This window comes from Theobroma cacao, chromosome 7, assembly GCF_053813885.1.
Source record: "Theobroma cacao isolate CCN51 chromosome 7, ASM5381388v1, whole genome shotgun sequence".
Lineage (NCBI taxonomy): Eukaryota > Viridiplantae > Streptophyta > Magnoliopsida > Malvales > Malvaceae > Theobroma > Theobroma cacao.
In genome coordinates this window covers 4,032,163-4,056,509 of record NC_142645.1, presented here as the reverse complement: position 1 = coordinate 4,056,509, position 24,347 = coordinate 4,032,163, and the positions used below count along the sequence as shown (strand labels likewise).

Here is a 24,347-nt window from a genome sequence, read left to right as displayed (position 1 = left end):
ATTAATGGAAATGGAAGATGTTGATTCTTTTTACAGCTCCTTATAATAATATTCATCTTTCAAACACTTGATGTTGGTTGTGGTGTATGACAAATTTTTATAATCATTAGGGACATGAAAAAAGTGAAACTATAGTAAAGAGCTATAGAAATTAGAAACATTCAAGATTTTCTTTGCTATCTTCCATCTCCATTATTTGGAAAAATTCATCTCAACTTCAACTTTTCACTATCAAAGCACAAAACTTCTCGATTTTTACTACTGCTAAATAGTGTTAGACCATGCCACCCTAAAAAGGAAGGAAAAATCCAAGCCTAACCCACTTGAGAGACTTGCTTTCCAAACTTAATCAGTTTGTATTTCTTACTCTTTACTTTAAAAATAGATGTAGGACAATTCGTTGTTGAAACATCTATAGCCTAAAAATTTTTGCACGTCTAATAGCTTTGACCCAACTTGGGAAAGGGGATTTTAAGGTTCTTGTTGGCCTTTAATATTCGTACTCTATGCAGATATGACATGATTTCTTAGTTAGATTGGCAAGCAAATGGAAGGGAACTTTTGTTCATATTAGAAAATACAACTGTTTGATCACCGAACTAAAAAATATTGTTCTATTTTTTGTTATATATAATTCAAGCCTTTCATTGTTTATTGCCTACTAAAATCCAATTACAATGGACCTATACTCCTATATATTTAAATGATTATTTTTTCTTTTATTTTTTCAATGTGGGATTGTGTCTGATATTCATTATTTTTGAAAATATCCAACAATGTAGACTAACACAAAGCTAGGAATCAATAAGACTTTATAAGATTTGTAATATATGGCTAAGGTTCGGGTAGGATAAAGGATAATAAAGTAGCTCAAATCAACCTAAGCACATAATTATTGTAAAACCTATATATATAGCTCTATTCTCCTTCTCTTAGTACACCTTTTCTTCCACATTTGAACTTTTCTTTTTTTTTTTTTTCTCAATTTCACAATTTTAGGCCCCTAAACTTATTTTCTTTGTATTGTAGGTAGCATGGTGATTTTTCATATTTTGAACTTTTTTATTTCTTTCATATCAACATCACCTTTCACCTTTTTCAACATTTAGCTCATTCTATATTTCTTAAAACAATATACATGCTTAGGAGTAAGGGTTACAAAATTGAAAATCTTATTTTAAGGCCATGCTCAATTATTACAAAGCTAAACAAAGAAAAAAGAAATTAAGCTCAAAGGGGTATACCAAGGATAAAAATTTAATAAGGTTGGCTTTTTAGGCTTAAACGGTCCAAAGATGTCTTAAATCATCTCTCTAACTAAGTATTGCCTAGGATTTCGCCTCGAGAGAAAATCAAGCAAATTTTAGAATTCATTACATAATCTAAAATTCACATCAATATAAACCTTCTCTAGATATTCACAATAATTTAAAGCAAAAGATATAGTGTTCAAAATTGTGGAAATCACATTCTAATAATGATACTTAACAAAAGAATTTAGCATGAATCCAAACAAAAGCCTTATTTACCAAAAGCTTAGAATTGAAGACCACTAGTTATCATCATTGGATAGGGAAATCATCAAAAAAATTGACACAACCTTTCTCTAGATTCCTAAAATTCAAAAATAATAAATTCATTTACCAACAAATCCTAAATTATTTATAAATCTAGATAAGCATGCAACCTAAATTAAATCTAAAACTTCCACAGAATATTTATTGTTGGTCCCAATAATATGTGCTAGAGGGGGGTAAATAGTACAATTTGACTCTTTCAAAAATTATCTTTAAGTGTAGACAAATGCAAGATGAATGAAAGAAAGAAAGAAAATAAAACAAAAATAGAGTAAACAAGACAACATAATTTAGAGTGATTCGATCTAAGACCTACATCCACTACCTTGATTATCCAACCAAGGATTTTCCCAACAAATCCACTAAGAATCAGTGAAATTCACAAGCTTTCACCAAGCTTTACAATGGCTTTTACAAGGCTCAGCCAAAACCTTTTACACTAGTTTTTCACGGGTTAAACTAAAACCTAACACCTAACTTTTTGAGGCTAAGTTAGAACCTTAACACATTCAAGCAATCCTAGCTTGAAACAACCACTTAGAGTGATCCCTCACTCTAAGAATACAAGAAGAAAAGTAAAAGAAAGTACTTATGATCACAAGTTGATCTAAATCGTACAAGGTTGAGTGCAGAATACAAATACAAAAGATGGACGTTTAAATGCAGCAAGATGCAAAAGAGATTTTCTGGTTTTTCAGCTCTTTTTTACTCAAATCTATTTCAAAACTTCCAAAAACTCATTTTTAATTGTTGGAAGACCCTTTTATACTTGGAGAAACATCTCTAATGGTAGTTTGGCAGTTTATACTCGTTGGAAACAGTTTAGATTAGGTTCTAACCGTTAATCTGTTTTCTAGTACTTTGGTTCAAATTGCAGACAGAGAGCTCTTTGGTAGACTAAGTTGATTATGTCTTCTGGTTGTAAACTATGGCAGAGAGCATTTAGTCGACTAACTCATTTCTTGATCGATTAAGTTGGTTCTGTCTTGAAGTCCAGATTTGGCAGTAGCTTCTTAGTTGACTAGCTCACATCTTGGTCAACTAAGTTGGTTCTGTTTCTCAATATTCTTTAGTCCGCTATTTCTCCAATTTAAATTTTAGTCAACCAACATTCTTCATTATCTAACTAAAGACTTTCCTTTTAGTTGATCATTCATTTTTCTTCATTTTCATGATTCTTGATATATACATTTGAAAGGTTGATTTATTATTTTCATATGACTTTTTGTCCTACACACTTAGATAGAAATGTTAGACACAAATGAAATGGAAATGTTTTATTATCATTAAAAACTAATGAAGCCAACATTTACCACTAGAAAAATAAATTCCCCCCCCCCCCCCCCCCCCCCCAAAACTTAAACAAAACATTGTCCTCAATGTTAGAAAAAATAAAAGAAAGGTAAAGGATACTTTGTTGATGGTTGGATGAAAGTAGTGAAGTTCTAATCCTCCTCCTCTTTTTAATAAGCTTCACTTTTTAATTCAAATTAAATCGATGAGCATGATTGAGGTCCTTTGACGATCGAAATCACCACCCTAATAATATTTTAATCGTTGCCCATTCACTTTGAAGGTTGATTTATCATCAGCCACCTTTACTGCTCCATGAAGATATACTCTCATCATAGTGAAGGGGCCAGACCAAAGAGATTTCAACTTTCTAGGAAATAATTTCAAACGAGAATTGTATAGGAGAACATGTTGGCCAGGCTCAAAACTCATTCTTATGATTTTCTGATCGTGCCGTTATTTTGTCTTTTCTTTGTAGATCCTTGCACTTTCATATGCTACTTGACAAAATTCATCCATCTCATTGAGTTGCAAAATATGCTTTTCTTCGATTGCTCGAAGATCAAAATTAATTTTTTAAATTGCCTAATATGCCTTGTGTTCAAGCTCGATTGGAATATGACAAGCTTTTCCAAAAACCAATTTATAAGGAGACATCCCAATTGGAGTTCTGTATGCAGATCTATAAGCCCAACTTTTCTGGAAAGACAAACAATAGTCTCCAAAATTCTTTTAATTTCTCGATTTGAAGCTTCAACATGGCCACTTGTTTAAGGATTATAAGCAGTGACCATTTTGTGTTTGACTCCATATTTGGCCAAAAGTGCTTCAAAATTTTTGTTGCAGAAGTGAGATGCTTCATCACTAATTATGGTTCTAGGTGTACCAAAACATATAAAGATGTTCCTTTGCAAGAAATTTATAACTACCTTAGAGTCATTCCTTGGCAGTGCAACAGGTTCAACCCATTTGAAGACATAATCAATAGCAACCAAGATGTATTCATTATTGAAGGATGTAATGAATGGACCCATAAAATCAATTTCCCATGCATAAAAAATTTCAACTTCCAAGATGTTGTTGAGAGGCATCTCATGTCTTCTAGATATATTGCCTACTTTTTGACATCTATCACATCTTTCAACTAAATTATGAGCATCTTTAAAAGAGAAGGCCAATAAAAACTTGATTGTAAAAATGGATTTCCAATCAACTCTAAAAATTTATATCTTTTTAACCACAAAGCCAAACAAGATACCACAAAAATCAATAGAAAGATCTATTTAAGATCTTTTCATTGGTACCCACCATGCTACCGAAAAGTCAACGAAACAATATCGAATTAGTATTGGATTTGAATTGAAGTTAAAGAAACATAAACTAAAGTTAAAGCCGAATCATACCTTAATCATTGCTTTTTTGAATAGATCTTCCCTTTTTTTGCATTCTTCTTCTTCTTTTTCCTCTCTAAGATTAATTTCTCCCAAATGGTTCTTTTTTTCTTCTCACTGTTTTTCTGACCGTATTTTTTTTCTTTAAACATGCTAATGAAAATTAACCTTAATTTCCTCATATGTGATAAAATAAACTGACCTTACCTGTTTTCCTTTAAACGTGTAAACTTCTTTTATTTAAACATGTTTTACTGCCTTCTTTGTAAAACTGACTTAGATAAAATTGATTGATTTTCTTTTTAAAATGCTATAAGATATAACTGACTATTTTTTTTACATGATAATGTAATCTAACTCCAACTAAAATAAAATGACTCCATTTCTTAAAAGGTCCCTAACATAAAAACTATTCTAATATAAACTCAATTATTTTATAAGATAATTCAATACGGGACTTATTTGTCTAATTTACGATTTTATAAATATACTAATGTAATTATACTTGGATTAAGATATTATAGCACTGACGAAGTCAATCCACTAAGCATCCATTGATGTAAGGCAAGATTATCTAGACTTCTATATGATTCTCTATAGTAAAATGATATAGGAGAAAACCTAAAAAACTATTGAAAAGAAAAGAGAGATTGTTCTATCATTGTTTCCTTGTCTTTTTTGCTTCTAAGTAAGGTCTTGTTTATAGGCAATCGAGACAATTTTCTAACAGATACAATTGTGTCTGTTTTAAACACAATCTATTTCTATCTATTTCTAGCAGTTATGTTTGTTGGTTTTCTAACAGACATTATTTTTAAAACCAAAGACATAATTGTTTTGTCTGTTTCCAATGATTATAGTTATCTGTTGATAAAAAATAAAAAAAAATTGACTACATACCTAAATAAACCCTTAAACTATATAAAAAAGTTAATTAAGCCTTTATCCTTTTCTTTTCATCCAAATAAGCCCATGAACTTTTATTTTGTGTCAAATAAGCCCCTTTCATTAATTGTTGACTAACGAAAGTTAGTCAACTGTACAATAAGCAATTTTATGCCACATCATCTGCCACATGGCATGTTGATGTGTCATGTTGATTATGCCAATGCCACGTGGCATTAAAAACTTGCTTATTAGGAATTGGATTTTCCTTTTTTACCCATCCAAATGTCTAAAAATAATTAAGTTAGGGATTTGAAAAAAAATTAAAAAAAAAACCTTAATTGCTTCAAATTAAGTCATGATTATTCTTAACATAGGGTTTTTAAACCAAAAAAAATCAATTGGGTTTGAAAAAAAACCCGAACGTCATGGTTTAGAGTTTATCTAAATGAAAAAGATGTTTGAGAAGTCCTTCATGATCATAGCACTTTTAGAATCACTATTTACTTAAGGCTTGGGAGACTCATCTTCAATTTATATTTGTTTATCAACTTAATGAATTTCAAAAAGAGGGTTAAATTTTATTCTTATAACTATGTGTTAGGGATTACAAAGAGTGTTTTGTCTAAGGTCAGGAAGTTCAATTTTGATTTCATAAGAATATTTCTCTTCAATATATGGGATATGTTAATCATCAGTATCAAGCTTTGAATTCTCATTCTCACCGAGTTTCCAACTGTGAAGCAACTCCATTATCAACTATGAAGGGAATAGATTGATCCGTAAGAGAAAGGCTTTTCTTTAAGGGTTGATTTTCTTGCTTTAAACCCCATCCTGGAAGTACAGTTTTGATCAAAAGCTTGGATAGTTCTAGCAACAACCTTGATCTATTTGCTTTAAACCCCATCTCAAAAATCCTAGAACTATAGGTTCTATAGAAAGCCTAAACAGTTCTAGCCTCTAGACAATTCTAGCAAGATATTGTCAAACAAGCATGAACGGTTCATCATTAGGGTTTTTAATGTTCTTTTTTTTCTTCTACTGAAAAAAGAGTTTTGACGGATTATTTACTTAGGCAGGAGATAAGGAAGAGGAGTGTTACAAATTTAAAAGGAGTAATTTCACTTTGAGAAGGATGATTTTTCTCTTTAATATGGAAATTAACATAAATTTGCACATATAAAATAAAATGACATGTCAACATGCCACATCACAGATGACCTAGTATAAAATTGTCAATTGTATTGTTGACTTTCGTTAGTTAATAGTTAGTGAGAAAGGTTTATTTGACCCAAAATAAAAGTTTAAGGACTTATTGAGCATAATAAAAGGATAAGGGTTTAATTGACTTTTTTGATATAATTTAGAGACTTATTTGAGTATTTTAGTCAAATAATTTTTAATTGCCCTGCCAAGTGCCAATATAAATAATTAAAAATTAAATTTAATTAACTTCAAACCTTCTAGACCTAAAAAACTCATCCATGACCCATTGCCTATTAAAGTCCAACAACAATGAACTTTTACTCCCCTTATTTAAATATCTTTTTCCTTCTATTTTTCTAATGTGGCGTTTATTATTATTGAAAATATCCAACAACAACAACACTTCAATTGGAAATATCTTAACCCAGACTTGTTCAAAACATGCTCGTTTTCAGCTTTCTTTTGTCAATTGTTATTTGAGGAACGCAAGAGAATTAATGATAAGACCACATTCATTGAAAAAAAAATCATAATTTCTACATTTAATAGAAAATTGTCAGAAGACCTACAATTTTCTAAGAGCTGTCAATAGACCTATCATTTTCTAGGAGCATTCTGTTAATCAATAGTTAATGAGAAAAGCTTATTTGATCTAAAATAAAAGTCCAAGAGTTGCATTTCGTTAATCAATAATTAATGAGAAGGGTTTATTTGACCCAAAATAAAAATCAAAGAGTTTATTTGAATGCAATAAAAAGATAAGAGTTTAATTGACTTTTGAGGTATAATTTAGGAACTTATTTGAATATTTAACCAAATAATTTTTAATTGCCTTGCCAAGTGTCAATATAAATAATTAAATATTAAATTTAATTAATTTCAAACCTCCAAGACCCAAAAATTCCATCCATGATCCAATGCCTTTTAAAATCCACCAACAATGAACTTATACTCCTCTCTATTTAAATTACTCTTTTTTCTTTTACCTTTTCAATGAGGATTGTGGCCTACATTCATTATTGTTGAAAATTATATCCAACAACAAAAGCACCTCAATTGGAAATATATTAACCCAAACTTGTTCAGAACATTCTGGTTTTCAGCTTCCTTTGTCAATCGTTATTTGAGCAGCGCAAGAGAATTAATGATAAGCCCACTTTCGTTGAAAAAAAATATCACAATTTCTGCATTTAATAGAAAATTGTCAGTAGACCTACCATGTTCTAAGAGCATCTGTTTCATCATTTCTGGTTGGTCTCAGTAATATCCTAAATTTTCCAAAGCATTCATTCATATTTGAAGAAAGAAGTGCAACATGAGATCATCAATGGAGACGATTTCATTCTTTCTTGTATATTTATTTGTTTTCTCCATCTTCAGGACTGCTACTGCAGTAGATACTCTCTCTCCAAGTCAATCCCTTAGAGATGGTGAAACTCTAGTTTCAGCTGATGGGAGCTTTGAGCTGGGATTTTTCAGCCCTACAGTCAGTTCCACAAGCCGATTTTTAGGAATATGGTACAAGAAAGTGTCTAATGGAACGGTTGTATGGGTGGCAAATAGAGAAACTCCAATTTCTGATAATAAAGGAGTCTTACTTTTATCCGACCATGGAATTCTTTCGCTTCTAAATAGCACAAATAGCACTGTTTGGTCATCTAATACATCAAAAGCTGCACAAGAACCCGTTGCTCATCTTCTCAACTCAGGAAATCTTGTAGTAAAAGATGGAAATGACAACAACCCAGCTGAAGACAATCTATGGCAGAGTTTTGATTATCCTTGTGATACTTTTCTTCCAGGAATGAAAATCGGGAAGAACTTAGTGACAGGTTTTGAGTGGTTTCTGTCATCCTGGAAAACTACAGATGATCCTGCTCCAGGCCAATACGTTTTACGTATAAATATCAGTGGATATCCACAAGTAGTAATTGAGAAGGGATCTAAAATAGAGTACAGAGCAGGACCATGGAATGGTCTTCTCTTTCAATCGATGAGAAGGATTGCAATGATCATTTTCAACAATGAATTTGAGTTGAATGAGAATGAAGTCTATTATACTACTGAGCTCAAAAACAGTTCAGAAGTTATTAGGCTCATGCTGAACCCAGCAGGCTTTGTTCAGTTCCTTTTATGGAGTGATAAACAACGTGATTGGGAGTCTTTAGGAACATCACGTCTTGATAAGTGTGTGAACTATGCCCTTTGTGGAACATATGCTACCTGCAACGAAAATGACTCTCCAGCTGTGTGTTCATGCTTGGAAGGGTTCACGCCCAAATTTGTACGAAAGTGGAATTCAGGAGTTTGGTATGATGGGTGTGTTAGAAGAACTCCATTGGTTTGTAACAATGGAGATAGCTTTCACAAGCTCACAGGTTTGATATTGCCTGACACGTCCCATTCCAAGGTTAACACGACCATGAACATCAAAGAATGTAGGCAGGTATGTTTGAGTGATTGCTCTTGCACTGCATATACAAATTCAGATATTCGAAAGGGAGGAAGCGTATGCCTGCTGTGGTTTGGTGATCTGTTGGACATAAGAGCTGATACCGCTCCATATCGGCAAGACCTTTATATTCGGCTTGCTGCTTCTGAAATAGGTACTTGTCCTCTTCTTTTCACTATGGATCACGTTGAAATCTTTTTTATTTTCAATATTTATTCATGCAATTATATCCTGAGGATTTAGTCTAGAGGAAGTAGGATTTAGAGGTAAGAATCAATACGAGTAGAAACTAGAGAACATTTTTCAGGTACTTTGCTCTTGAACTATGGTAAGCTCAGGACAATCTTTGGATGGCAGCGAAGGAAAGAAGGAAGAAAATTTTGGAACTATGGACATGATCAGTTTGCCTTTTGCAGAATTTTTTATTCTAACAAACTTGGAAAAAAACTGAAAATCCACATCTCTGACTTTATCTCGAATCTTTCAGCTAATATCGAACAAAAAAGGCAATCATGGGAGAAAAAGCGAGTAGCAATTATAGTCGGCTCTGTCACAATAGGAATGGGAATGCTGATACCAGCTGTCTTGTGTATCCGGTGGAGGAAACGTAATAAGAAAGGTAAATAAACTTGAGTACTTATGTTGAAACTTAAGCGAAGGCTGCTTACCTGGCATAAATTGTTGGATTAAAATGTCTGCTGTTAGTCCTCATAACCAGCCCTTATTTTCTTTCTGTTTTTGAAATGATTTTTACTAACGTTGCTGTGAAATTGCCTTAAAAATGATGGATGTCTTGAGTTTGAATCCCTTCCCCACAACGCCTGACTTAACTATAAACATAAGGTGCTTTTACTAATGCCAATACATTGTGCATCGTTTTAGGATCGATAAGAAAGAATCGCGCAATGGATTGTGATGAAAGGGAGAACGAAGAGATGGAATTGCCGTTATTTAATTTTGGGACCATAGCAAATGCCACAAATAACTTTTCTATTGAGAACTTACTGGGAAGAGGTGGATTTGGAGCAAATGCTACTGCGGCTTCATTCAGGTTCTGCAGCATGTATATTTCTTGTAAGTAAAACATTTATTTGTTATGGTCTTAAAGGGTACATTGGCAGAGAGGCAACACATAGCAGTAAAGAGACTGTCAAATGATTCTGGACAAGGGCTGAAAGAATTCAAAAATGAAGTTATTTTGATTGCCAAACTTCAGCACCGCAATCTTGTAAAGCTTCTCGGCTGTTGCATTCAAGGAGATGAAAAATTGTTAATCTATGAATACATGGCCAACAAAAGTTTGGACTACTTTATTTTCGGTTTGGTCCTTCACTATTCCTTTCATATTTCGAAATCCATTTTTTTCTGACACCTCCTCTTTAAGGATTCTATTAGTGGTTTGGCTAACATGGGAACTGAATCAGATCAAACAAGAAGCAAACTACTAGACTGGAGTAAACGAGTGAATATTATTGGTGGAATTGCTCGTGGACTTCTTTATCTTCATCAAGACTCTAGACTTAGAATAATCCACAGAGATCTCAAGTCTAGCAACATTTTACTAGATAATGCAATCAACCCAAAAATTTCAGATTTTGGCTTAGCTAAAACATTTTGGGGAGAGCAAACTGAGGCCAACACAAATAAAGTGGTCGGAACATAGTAAGTACAAAGTAAATCAAATCTTTCTTTATGGCTATCCTTTATGTTGCTATTAAATTGTTTTCACAACATATTTGCAGTGGTTATATGTCTCCCGAGTATGCCATTGATGGGGTTTTCTCAATGAAATCTGATGTCTTTGGATTTGGGGTTCTTGTCCTTGAGATAGTAAGTGGAAAGAAGAACAGGGGATTTTCCCACCCAGATCATGATCATAATCTTCTCGGACATGTAAGGTTAAATGTTGAGATTGTTAACCATGTTGAATTTCCAAGGTAGAAATCATGATTCTGAATTTTTAAAATTTCAGGCATGGAGATTATGGACAGAAAAGAGGCCAATGGAACTGATTGATGATGCTCTTGGGGACTTTCGCTTGCCATCTGAAGTGCTGCGATGCATTCATGTGGGATTATTGTGCGTGCAGCAACGACCAGAAGATAGACCAAACATGTCTTCTGCAATTGTAATGCTAGGCAGTGAAAGTGCATTGCCTCAACCAAAGCAGCCAGGGTTTTTCACAGGGAGGAATCTGCCTGAAGCTGAGTCTTCAACAAGCAACTGTAAATCATCTTCTGCAAATGAGTGCACCGTTACCCTGTTAGAGCCACGGTAGTTGTCAATGGAACATGTCTTCTGTAATTGTAATGCTAGGCAGTGAAAGTGCATTGCCACAACCAAAGCAGCCAGGGTTTTTCACAGGGAGGAATATGCCTGAAGCTGAGTGTTCATCAAGCAACAGTAAATCATCTTCTGCAAATGAGTGCACCATTACCCTGTTAAAGGCACGGTAGTTGAATTTGTCACTTGACAAATGGACGTAGGGGTAGCTTCGGCTTTTCGTGTAAGACCTGATCAGGAAGAAAACAAGAATGGACCAAGTGATAACTCCATTTTCGCAGTGATGAGCTAAGATATGCATGCATCACATTTTGTATTTAATTAACTTCAGGATGCTTGAGCAATATCTTTCTTCTCTTTGAGCCCCAAAAATATTAAAAGTGATTAACCCGAAGTGATTAATCCATATACTCATATTGATTTATCATATTAATAATACTTATTTAATTTTTAATTAAAGTTGTCTAATTTTCATTGATTTTTTAAAAAATCTTATCAAAACACAATTTCTAGTATCAGAATTAGATTACTATTAAAAGAATATCAGCATTTGAATGGTTAGTGTCAGCATCACCCCATGAATTTTACAAAGTTCCATATTTTCATTGTTTAGATATATATTGAAGTCACTCGAAATTGTAGAGTAGGCCCAAATTCACCTCAGGTTTTATTAAATTCAGTGTGAATGCTTAAATGGCCCAAATAGGCAATTGGCTTAGCCCATTCATACTTGTCTGATGTTTAATCCAAGGCAAATGAAACTACCATAGGTGAATATTGTTGGAAAATGAAATTAACTTAGGTGAATATAGCTCTAAAAGGAGTAGATGGTTGCATGGGGAATGGCCACCGGCTGCAATAAACATGCAATAGTTTGGATTAATGTGTGATTAAAACTTCTTGTTTTACTTTGTAATGATGCTTTTTTTTGAACATTGTGAAAACCGTGAAGTATAGAAAAAGGTGGTTAGTAACAAAACCTTGAAGTATAGAAGAAGGTGGTTGGTTACGTGAATCTTTTACCCACCTTTGATTATTATTTAAAAATTATTAACTCATGATGTATATCAAAAGACAATTAATGAAGTGGACCTTTTGGTCCCAAAGCCTTGCAAGACTTTCTTGCTCTCTCTATTTTCTTTAGTGTAAACAAATTTTCCCCACAATTCTTCCATGCTCTTTCTATCAACTTTCGTTAAACAAATTTTTCTTTAACAGGTTTTAAGTGTTGCTAAATACTGTTAGACCTATCATCCTAAAGTGTAAGAAAAATTCAAGCTTGAGAGACTTGCTTTCCAAATTCAATGAGTCTTGTGGTCAATGGAAATCTACAGTCCAAAATTTTTTATACATCTAATAGTTTTAGGATTAATATTTGATGTACTGATAGTGCATAGTTTTGTATATTAAAAATTTTTAAATAAATAAATATGAGTCACAATTTCATATTAAAAAAATCATGTTTGTTGAAAAATGAAAATAAAAGAAAAATCATGTTTGTTGAAAAGATAAACTAATAGACATGATTGTTTGAAACAAACAAAAACTGTGTCTATTGAGAATAGACATCTAAGTCTATAAAAATACTCTTCTTTGGAACAACAGAACATACAATACACAACAAAAACAAAACAACAATCTTTCATTCTTTCTCCAAGTTTTCTTTTATATCATGTTGCTGTAAAAAAACTTATAGTAGTTTGATTATTTTTTCATACTCTGGTAAGTGCTTAGTAGATTGATTTCGTTAGTCTAAAACACTGTCAATCACTAGGCTTCATTGTATCTTCAAGATTTATATGTCAGTAACTCTTTTGTACATTACAAGTGGGGGCGAAGAAAATTTTAAAGAAAGTGACATTGTTATATGCCTTGAAGCTAATTTATTGATTTTCCAATTCCGTGTTTTGACAATCTTAAAGTTTTATTTCTTATTAACAATGCTTGTTGCAAGTGGAACATTAAGAGAATTAGCTTTTGATTTTTGTGAAATTGGACCTGTCCCCTTATTGGTTATTTTCTGGGAAGCCATGTAATCTTTCGATAAAGCTTGAGCATAATGCTTATTGGGCAATCCAGAAATTGAATTTTGACTTGGAAGTAGCAAGTGAGGAGCGATTGCTTCAGCTCAATGATATGGATGAATTTAGATTGGATGCATATGAGAATGCCAAGATTTTCGAGGAAAAAGCTAAGAAATGGCATGATAGCAGAATTGTGGAGCATTGTTTTGAGCCAAGTCAATCTGTCTTGTTGTTTAATTCTCAATTGAAGTTATTGTCAAGGAAGCTAAAATCTTGATGATCAGGACCCTTTTTTGTTTTAAGAGTGTTTCCGTTTGGTGTAGTGGAAGTTGTTGATGGTTCAATCGATGAAAAATTTAAGATGAATGGGAAACAATTGAAACACTACTAGGGAGGTGTTGTTAAGCATCAACACTCATCCATCCATCTTGCCAATCTCAACTGAATTTAAACAAAGTTCGACTGAAGACTACAAAGCAAGCGCTACTTGGGAGGCAACTCAAGTTCCCTAACCCTTCCTTATTTTCCTTATTTTTTCTTTTATTCTTGTTAAGTTTAAGCTTTATAGTTCTTTACCATTTTTATTTCCCTGTTTTCTTTAGTTCTTGCGTCTGTGCTCACTTTTAATTATGTTTATCTTTATAATTTCTTTTTCATTCTTGCATTCAAGGATTTTATTTGTCCATTTTCATGCTTAGATCATTAATTTTCTATTTTTTCTTGTTTTGTAGGTTAATGGAGGAGCTTGGCAACAAGCACGGTGCTGCAGTGCCATGCTCCCAATGTTGCGACACCAAAATATAAGGTACCGTAGTGCCGCAACGCCAAAATAGCCTTGTTGATGCCCTTGAGAGGGTAGCGTCGTGGCATTGGTCCCTAGTGTTGCAACATTGAAATATTATTAACAAAAGGGCAATAGTTTCGACTCCACTACATCGAGCTTCCAGTGCTGCGATGTTGGGTCGAAGCCCCCCTTTTTAAATATTCTCTCTTTCTTCTCTCTCCCAAACTCAAACTCTCAAATTTTCTCTCAATTTTTTCTCATTCACACTCCGGAATCTCCAAAACCTAATCCAAAAATTCTCAAAATCCTTCAAGTTTTCATTCCAAAATAGAAGATTCAAGAAGCTTCACCAAATTCTTCCATCAAAAAGCTCAATTTTTTGCAAGTATCAAATTCTTAGAATTCTTCTTCTTGTGGAAAGCAGTTAGTGTAGAAGATTTTGGTTGCTAATTATTGATGGGCTTTGCATAATATTGATATTCTTGGAATTGTGCTTCAAGTTTTGTGAAATTTTATGGTGGATTGTGAGAATTAGATTAGTTGTTCATAGTGAGTAATACCAATTTTCTGCAAATTCAAGAGATTTCTGTTAATTTGGTGATTATAGGTAATATTCTTGTTGATAGTTTAGATTTTTAAGAGAACTGAAAAAGTCAAAATTATTGAGGAGATATTTGGAGTTAATTAGGTGTTTTGAATTATGGTAAAAGTGAAGTTGAATTATGGCACCTAAAAGAGCTAGAACTAGTGACAATGGATATGACAAGTCCAAATTTGTGTCAATTGAGGCATTTACATGTCATATTCAGTCGTTAATTCAAAAATCATTGGTACTTGAGAGAGGCTTTGTTTTACCCAATGTTTGATGTGGAGATATTTTGAGTGTAATCATAGCGAGACATTGGAAAAATTTTTGTGCTCATCCTCATGCAGCAGTGGTGCCAATTGTTAGAAAGTTTTATGCTAATGCATATGAGCATGAAAATAGAGTTACATTTTATAGGGATAAGAGAGTACCTTTTAATAGCCTCACCATTAACCAATTTTATAATGTACTGGAGATTGAAAATGATAAGTATGCCCATTATGCGGATGGCAATGTGAATCTTTATGAGGTCATCACTTTCCTTTGCGACCCTGGCACACAATGGAAAATATCCAAAAGGATCTCGGTTTCATTCAAGGCTAACGTATTGGACAAGTTCTTCAAGATTTAGTACCACTTCCTCACAGCCAAGATGTTTCTAGTTAAACACTTGAGTGATGTCATGAAGGATAGAGCAATCCTACTCTATGTCATGGTCACAGGTAAATCCATTAATGTTGGCAAATTGATTTTCAATAACATTGTTCACTATGCCATTTCAACTAGGGACAGCATTTGGTACCCATCGCTCATCACAGCATTGTGCAAGCAAGCAGGAGTGCAATGGTCAAGTGAAGAAGAACTTTTGCACCTAAAGGCACCATTGGGTCCCAACATCATTCATAGATTGGTCTCTAGTGCTGGTGGGAGTTCATCTTTCGCACTAAGATCTCCACCACACCCGACACACCTTACCATACCTAAGAGATTTGAGCATCTAGAACACCAAATGGCATATCAAGCAAATTGTATGAGAGTAATGAAGCAGATGTTCAGTGCTTGCGCACTTCACATAGGGATGGATATGACCAGCTTTCCATCAATGTTGGAGGATCCCAATGTTGACGAGGTCAATGATGAGGAGAAGAAAGAGTGAGACTAGGGGAGTTCTTCTTTCTTTAACTTTTAGTAACATTGCCCCCAATGTTAGCTTTAAGTTTGAGGGGGAGTTTAAAATTTTAAACTTTGCTTTGCTTTTTATGTTTTCACATGTTATTAGTCCAATCAAAGTAAATTGTTTAGCTTTAAAGTTTAGCAAGTTTGTTTTCTCTGAAAATGTTGGCTATGATTAATTGCACCATTTGCTTTGATTTATTTATCCAATGAAGAAAACTAGTTATCTTGTTATCCTTGTACTTTGAGCAAGTGTGAATATTGTTTGAGTATTATGTTGAACTTGGTTGTTAAGCATCATTGAAGAATGTGAATTCCACCATATTGAGCATGTGTTTCTTGCTTTGAATAATTATGTTTATTTGGAGAATGTTTATGTAAGTGTAAATTTTTTAATAAAGTCTTGAGCTCTAGAATTTGTTTTAATTTCTCTCAAGGTGAAATCCTAGGTTACACTTAGTTAGGGAAATGACTTAGGTCATCTTTTGATCGTTTGAGTTTTTTAAGCCTACCATGTTATATTTTATCCTTAGTTACCTCTTTTGAGCCTAATTTTTCCTCTTCTTTGTTAAACGCATAGTTAAATAGCCTTAGCCTTCAAATAAGTTTCTTCTTTAACACCTGTCACTCCTAAGTACATAGATCATTTTTAGGAGTGTAATTGAGCTAAGTAATGAAGAAAAAGGTAGAAAAGGTGAAGTTTGTGAAAAAATACAAAATTTTGTGAAAATATTCACCTCATTATCTACCACAAAAAGAAATAAGTTTGGGTGTGTTAAAATGTTTATATATATATATATACAAGAATAAAGTGCTTGATGAGAGAAAAAGGCAGAAGAAAAGGAAGAAAAGGGTGACTAGAAGTATTGAAGAATAAAGCTCGTTATAGATCCTAGAATGATTATGTGCTTAGGGTGTTTTGAGCCATATATTATCCTATATCCTAACCTGACTTAAGCCATACGTTACAAGCTTGATTAAGTCCTAAGGATCCTTGAGTAAGTGTGAGCCTACATTAGTGGAGAGAGAGGTAAAGAGCAAACATATGAAACTCTTGACTAAATTAAATTATTGCATAAGCATAAACTTATCAGATGGCTTGATTTTCATCACGTGAAACTCCACAATAACAGGGATTTCCTTTGAAAATGGGCTTGCAATTTAGTGAAATGTGAACTTGAATAATATTTATACTTTGCTTAGGATGTTGAGGAAATAAGATGACTTAAGTGATCTTTGGATTGGTGTAACCAAATTATAGTTCAATGTTTTCGATGTTTATATTTCTTTCTTTATTTTAATTTTTGCTTGAGGACTAGCAAAATGTTAAGTTTGGGGGTGTGATAACCCTGTTCTATAGAGTTATCTCGCACTTTGTTAAGCATAAAAGAATGAAGTCCTTTGTGCTTTTTTTTAGTCAATTTTAGGTAATTTTTACATCTTTTTATTAATTAGCTTAGAGCATGTTTGAGTATTGTTAATTGAGTTCTTTTAGCTTATTTCTTGTATAAAAGTCTAATTTTTATCCGCTATTGATTAAGTCCTTCATTATTGAGGGTGCACAAGCATGTTGGGTTCAAATGGCAAAGAATGGTGTAAAAATGCTTCAGGAGATTTCTGATTATGTTGTAGTAATTTGAGCATAACTCAAGCTACAAAAGTCTGATTGATGAGATTTAAATTGGATCACTAGAAAGCTTAGTGAAAGGCCTACAACTTTTGTATTTATCACTTTGTCTAGTTCTAATTGAATCATGGTCAAAATCATATAGGAAGTGACTGAACTACTGCAGGAATAGCATAGAGGCTAAAGGACACAAGGCACCAAGGCAGCAAGCACGATGCTGCGACGCGATGCTCCCAGTGTCGTGGTGCCACCTTTGGTCTACCTACATGCACTACACAACAAGCACAGTGCCATGGCGCCAACATGTGCAGTCTCAATTTTGCATATATTGAATTTGGTAACTAGGGCTTTTAATAGGGAGTATAAATATGATCTTTTTAGTTAAGAAAGGGCACTGGAAGCAAAGAATATTTTGCTAGAAAAGGAAGCTTTCTACAAAAGGAGATAAAGGGAGAAATCAAAGGAGATTTTGACTCTAAAAGCTGCAGTAAATCATTTCTTTCACTAGTTTTCTTTTCTCTCCCTATCTTCCACTATAGAAATGACTTACTTTCTGGAAATATTAAACTTTGTTGTAACTATGATGAACTAAATAGCTTTCATGTAGGATTTTGGTGGATTTCTACATGTAACTTGAATTATTTGTTGCTCTTTTACTTATTTTGAATGGTATGTTAATGTTTAATCAAATATGAATTTATTGACCATTGATTGCTTGATCACCAATTGATTTGTTGTGGTATTTAAATGAGACTTGATGAAGTTAGTTTAGATTAGACCTAGGCTTGGATAATAGGTGTTCAAATCACTTAGAAATTAAGTGTCTTGATTAGCAACTAGGGTAGACACATGCCTAGATGCCAAATATAATCTAAGGAGAAATTGTGCTTAAAGAACCTAGTTTAATTGAATCCTATAGACATATAGAGGCCTAACTAATCTAGGCAATTATTGTACAAATGCCTAAACATAAGTTTGTTAATGCATTAGGATTCTAGATTAGAATCAAGTCCCATTGAATTAAATAATTAGAGGAATAACAATCCAAGTGAAATGTTGAATACAGCCATAATAGTAGACTTTTAAACTATTGCTTCCAGATTATTTCACCTTGCATGTCTTTAATTAGCTTAATTAATTAGTTTGTTTTTAATCATATTCCATACTTTGGTTAGTTTGGATAAGGTTAGCTTGACTCAACTTTAATACTTAATGAAGAATTGTAGCCAACTCCTTGTAAGATCGACACTTATACTTATCACTTTACTACTTGTCACCACACGTGCATTTGCGTGTTAGTTTCAATTCATGTAAGAATTAAGCTCGCTACAGTGATTTTGAGGAAGACTTTAAAGAATTGAGTGTCTATATGAAAGTTGAAACCAATGACGTGATCACAAAACGTTGTTGGGCGAGTGACCCAACCTAGGTCATTACACTAGATCAGAATGATCTTGACTGTTCACATGAAAAACTTGAAGCCATAGTAAGGAGCTGAAGAAATTTGAAACATTCAAGATTTTCTTTGTCATCTTCCATCTCCATTATCCGCAACAATTCATCTCAGCTTCAACTTTTCACTTTGAGAACACAGAACTCGGTAAAATAAAAAAAATATGTGCAAAAGTGACAAGACAAGACTAATTAGTTGAATTGGCAAAGCAAAAGAAAGCAAAACCTTCTTGCATATAAGAAACTACAACAGCACTTCAATTGGAACGACTCGTTCACAAACTTGTTTTTCAGATTTCTTTGTTAATCATTAGTCAATGGACCGCAACTGCAGACTTTGAAAATTCCCTTGAGTAACGCAGGCGACTTTGAAAATTCCGCTTGAGTAACGCAGGGGAATTCATTGTTAAAAAAATCACAGGTTTCACATTTTACGAGAACTGCCAGTAGACCCATCTATGATTTGGAGCTTCCCTTTCTGTATTTCTGGTTGTCTTTTAAAACTTAAAAGAAAAGAGTGAACATGAGAAAATCAATGGAAGGCATTTCATTGTTACTTCTTGTATATTTATTTGTTTTCTCCATCTTAAGGAGTGCTAATGCAGTAGATACTCTGTCTCCAAGTCAATCCATTAGAGATGGTGAAACTCTGGTTTCAGCTGATGGGAGCTTCGAACTTGGATTTTTCAGCCCTACAATAAGTTCCACAAGTCGATTTTTAGGAATATGGTACAAGAAAGTAACTAATGGAACGGTTGTATGGGTGGCAAATAGAGAAACTCCAATTTCTGATAATAAAGGAGTCTTACTTTTCTCCAACCAGGGAATTCTTTCGCTTCTGAATAGCACAAATAGCACTATTTGGTCATCTAATACATCAAAACCTGCACAAGAACCCGTTGCTCATCTTCTCAATTCAGGAAATCTTGTAGTAAAAGATGGAAAAGACAACAACGCAGCTGAAGACAATCTATGGCAGAGTTTTGATTATCCTTGTGATACTCTTCTGCCGGGAATGAAAATCGGGAAGAACTTAGTGACAGGTTTTGAGTGGTTTCTGTCATCCTGGAAAACGACAGATGATCCTGCTCCAGGCCAATACTTTGTACGTATAAATATCAGTGGATATCCACAACTAGAAATTGAGAAGGGATCTAAAATAGTGTACAGAGCAGGATCATGGAATGGTCTCATCTTTCAAGCGATGAAAAGGAATGTATTATCTTTTGTCAACAATGAATTTGAGTTGAATGAGAATGAAGTCTATTATACTACTGAGCCCAAAAACAGTTCAGTAGTTACTAGGATCATGCTGAACCCGTCAGGCTTTGTTCAGTTCCTTTCGTGGAGTGATCAACAACGTGATTGGGAGTCTTTATTTACGTCACGTCTTGATCAGTGTGTGAACTATGCCCTTTGTGGAACATATGCTACCTGCAATGAAAATGACTCTCCAGCCGTGTGTTCATGCTTGGAAGGGTTCACCCCCAAATTCGTAGGAAAGTGGAATTCAGGAGTTTGGTATGATGGTTGTGTTAGAAGAACTCCATTGGTTTGCAACAATGGAGATAGCTTTTACAAGCGCACGGGTTTGAAATTGCCAGACACGTCCCATTCCAAGGTTAACATGACCATGAACATCAAAGAATGTAGGCAGTTATGTTTGAGTGATTGCTCTTGCACTGCATATACAAATTCAGATATCAGAGAGGGCGGAAGCGGATGCCTGCTGTGGTTTGGTGATCTGTTGGACATGACAGATGATATGGGGCAGGATGGGCAAGACCTTTATATTCGACTTGCTGCTTCTGAAATAGGTACTTGTCCTCTTCTTTTTACTATGGATCATGTTGAAATCATTTTTTTTTCAATATTTATTCATGCAATTATATCCTGAGGGATTTAGTCTAGAGGAAGTAGGATTTAGAGGTAAGAATCAATGCGAGTAGAAACTAGAGAACATTTTTCAGCTACTTTGCTCTCGAACGATGGTAACCTCACGACAATCGTTGGATGGCAGCGAGGGAAAGAAGGAAGAAAAGTTTGGAATTATGGACATGATTAGTTTGCCTTTTGCAGAACTATTTATTCTAACAAACTTGCAACAAAACTGAAAATCCAGATCTCTGACTTCATCTCAAATCTTTCAGAAAATATCATACAAAAGAGGCAATCATGGGAGAAAAGGCGAGTAGCAATTATAGTCGGCTCTGTCATATTAGGAATGGTAATGCTGATATTACCCGTCTTGTGTATACTGTGGAGGAAACGTAATAAGAAAGGTAAATAAACCTGATTACTTTTGTTGAAACTTAAGCAAAGGCTGCTTATCTGGCATAAATTGTCGGATTAAAATGTCTGCTGTTAGTCCTCATAACCAGCCCCTATTTTTTTTCTTTTTTTGAAATGATTTTTACTAATGTTGCTGTGAAATTGCCTTAAAAATGATGGATGTCTTGAGTTTGAATCCCTTCCCCACAACGCCTGACTTAACTATAAACATAAGGTGCTTTTACTAATGCCAATGCATTATGCATCGTTTCAGGATTGACAAGAAAGAATCGCGCAATGGATTGTGATGAAAGGGAGAACGAAGAGATGGAATTGCCATTATTTAATTTTGGGACCATAGCAAATGCCACAAATAACTTTTCTATTGAGAACTTGCTGGGAAGAGGTGGATTTGGATCTGTTTACAAGGTAAAGCAATAATATGCCACTGCGGCTTCATTCAGGTTCTGCAGCATGTATATTTCTTGTAAGTAAAACATTTACTTGTTATGGTCTTAAAGGGTACATTGGCAGAGGGGCAACACATAGCAGTAAAGAGACTGTCAAATGATTCTGGACAAGGGCTGAAAGAATTCAAAAATGAAGTCATTTTGATTGCCAAACTTCAGCACCGCAATCTTGTAAAGCTTCTCGGCTGTTGCATTCAAGGAGATGAAAAATTGTTAATCTATGAATACATGGCCAACAAAAGTTTGGACTACTTTATTTTCGGTTTGGTCCTTCACTATTCCTTTCATATTTCAAAATCTTTTTTTTCTGACACCTTCTCTTTGAGGATTCTATTAGTGGTTTGGCTAACATGGGGAACTGAATCAGATCGAACAAGAAGCAAACTACTAGACTGGAGTAAACGTGTGAATATTATTGGTGGAATTGCTCGTGGACTTCTTTATCTTCATCAAGACTCTAGACTTAGAATAATCCACAGGGATCTCAAGTCTAGCAACATTTTACTGGATAATGCAATGAACCCAAAAATTTCAGATTTTGGCTTAGCTAAAACATTTTGGGGAGACCAAACTGAGGCCAACACAAATAAAGTGGTCGGAACATAGTAAGTACAAAGTAAATCAAATCTTTCTTTATGGCTATCCTTTATGTTGTCATTAAATTGTTTTCACAACATACTTGCAGTGGTTATATGTCTCCCGAATACGCCATTGATGGGGTTTTCTCAATGAAATCTGATGTCTTTAGCTTTGGGGTTCTTGTCCTTGAGATAGTAAGTGGAAAGAAGAACAGGGGGTTTTCCCACCCAGATCATGATCATAATCTTCTCGGACATGTAAGGTTAAATGTTGAGATTGTTAGCCATGTTGAATTTCCAAGGTAGAAATCATGATTCTGAATTTTTAAAATTTCAGGCATGGAGATTATGGACAGAAAAGAGGCCAATGGAACTGATTGATGATGCTTTTGGGGACTTTTGCTTGCCATCTGAAATGCTGCGATGCATTCATGTGGGATTATTGTGCGTGCAGCAGCGACCAGAAGATAGACCAAACATGTCTTCTGTAATTGTAATGCTAGGCAGTGAAAGTGCATTGCCTCAACCGAAGCAGCCAGGGTTTTTCACAGGGAGGAATCTGCCTGAAGCTGAGTCTTCAACAAGCAACTGTAAATCATCTTCTGCAAACGAGTGCACCGTTACCCTGTTAGAGCCACGGTAGTTGGATTTGTCTGTTGAAAGGTAATTCATAATCTGGTGGTGACAGCATGTGAAGAACAAGTGAGGAGCTTCAGTTCTATAAGGCAAAACGATGGCGTTTCTTTATCAAATATTCTGAGCTTCCAAAGTGTGTCGTTTTACTCTTTTATGTTTTAAAGTTCGTTGTACTCAAAACGATGTTACTCATGTCGTTTTTGGTTTAGTTTACTTAAGTCCTATATGCCTAATTATAGTTTACTTAAGTCCAAAACACAAAATGATTTGGTTTGCTTCAATTTTAATAAATATAAGAAATGTGTATACACTTGCATGAATTATGAAAATTGACATTTTAAAATCACGGATTCAGGAATGTATTATTTATGGACGAGAGAGAACTATATGTTTTTCATCAAGTTTAATAAAAATATAAGATTAAGTAGACATGCAGGCACATGTATAATCTATAATTAAATCAAATTATACTATGTGTAAAGCTAGCTAGTCCTATACTATTCTTTAATTCAAGCCTTCATAGTTATTTGTATTTATTTTTTATATATGATTAGCTTTCTCGTGGAATTTATTTGGAAATTGTTTGACATTAACATTATCAAGAAGCTTTCCTGTGCCTTTTTAATCTCATCTGTGATTCCATCTGCTCATGTTGTGTGGTGAGAGCACATTGCCTCATCCGAAGCAGCCTGGCTTTTTCTCGGAAAGTAATCTGCCTCCTGCAGCTGAGTCTGCATTAAGCAAGCAGGTTCCATAATTTCATTGTTAAACATAGATCGAAGTCACCCCAAATTGTAGAGTAGGCCTAAATCCACCTCGGGCTTCATTAAATTCAGCGTGAATGCTTAAATTTACATGAATCGTTTCAATTTCAGCATTGTAATATTTTCATTAGTGCCTTGGGCGTTGCATATGTGTTGAAATTGAGGCTGCTCCATGGACTCTATTGGGGTCAATACATTTTAATTTTTCAATAAAAATATAAGTTCATGCAAAATACATAAAGCAAGTGAGTTTAAATATAAAAGAGAAGGAACATTCGAGCATTTAATTTATTAATTAATATATAATTTTTTATTTAAAAAATAAAATTTAAATCTTTCTTTTCTAATTAGAAAAAAAATATAAAACAGGAGGCCAAAAAATTGCCTTTTCCTTTCCCAAAGGCCTTTTGACTTCTTTCTTTCTTCTCCCCTTTCTCTTTTTCCCGCTCCTTTCTTTTTTCCTCTTTCTTCCCTTATTTTTTTTAAATTCTTTGTGTTGTCCCACCAACCGTCTGGAGCCCTCCCTGCAAAACCCCAAGTATAAAACCATCTTTTGTTTCCTACCAACCTTCCGCTAAGAATGCCGGTTTTAGCATAAGCCATCAAAACATCTCATATTTTTATAGGTTTCATAATTTTATAATAATATAATTAATTATATTAAAAATATATAAAAATTAAGATAATTAATAAAATATTTTTAAATTAGATGTTTAAAAAAATCTATTTTCTCTCACCTCTCACATGTTAATAATTTTCATCTATTTATCTCACTTCGTTAATTACGTAAAAGTCAAGATAATTGATAAAATAAAATATTTTCTTACTTTCCTAATTATATGCCTAATAAATCTTTTATTTTTTATTCTTTCCCAATTCCCATAATGCTAATAAT

At 33.9% G+C, this 24,347-nt stretch overlaps 2 protein-coding genes across 3 annotated transcripts; both read left to right on the top strand.

Annotated features, from left to right (window-relative positions):
* The first annotated feature begins 7,566 nt into the window (after positions 1-7,566).
* Positions 7,567-11,371, top strand: LOC148761477 (G-type lectin S-receptor-like serine/threonine-protein kinase At4g27290). Its single transcript, XM_088808074.1, has 7 exons — positions 7,567-8,958; positions 9,292-9,423; positions 9,687-9,831; positions 9,903-10,123; positions 10,229-10,466; positions 10,547-10,697; positions 10,777-11,371. The coding sequence occupies exons 1-7, from the start codon at positions 7,668-7,670 to the stop codon at positions 11,080-11,082; spliced, it is 2,484 nt and encodes an 827-aa protein (XP_088664200.1). The 5' UTR covers positions 7,567-7,667; the 3' UTR covers positions 11,083-11,371.
* Positions 11,372-19,256: 7,885 nt separating this feature from the next.
* LOC108662946 (G-type lectin S-receptor-like serine/threonine-protein kinase At4g27290) lies at positions 19,257-22,990 on the top strand. Of its 2 annotated transcripts, XM_018124999.2 has the most exons (7): positions 19,257-20,550; positions 20,884-21,015; positions 21,279-21,433; positions 21,526-21,736; positions 21,842-22,079; positions 22,160-22,310; positions 22,390-22,990. In XM_018124999.2, the coding sequence occupies exons 1-7, from the start codon at positions 19,257-19,259 to the stop codon at positions 22,693-22,695; spliced, it is 2,487 nt and encodes an 828-aa protein (XP_017980488.2). In that variant the 3' UTR covers positions 22,696-22,990. The 2 variants fall into 2 exon arrangements, with proteins under 2 accessions (XP_017980488.2, XP_017980491.2); XM_018125002.2 differs by having other exon boundaries at positions 19,269-20,550; positions 21,526-22,079.
* The last annotated feature ends 1,357 nt before the right edge of the window (positions 22,991-24,347 follow it).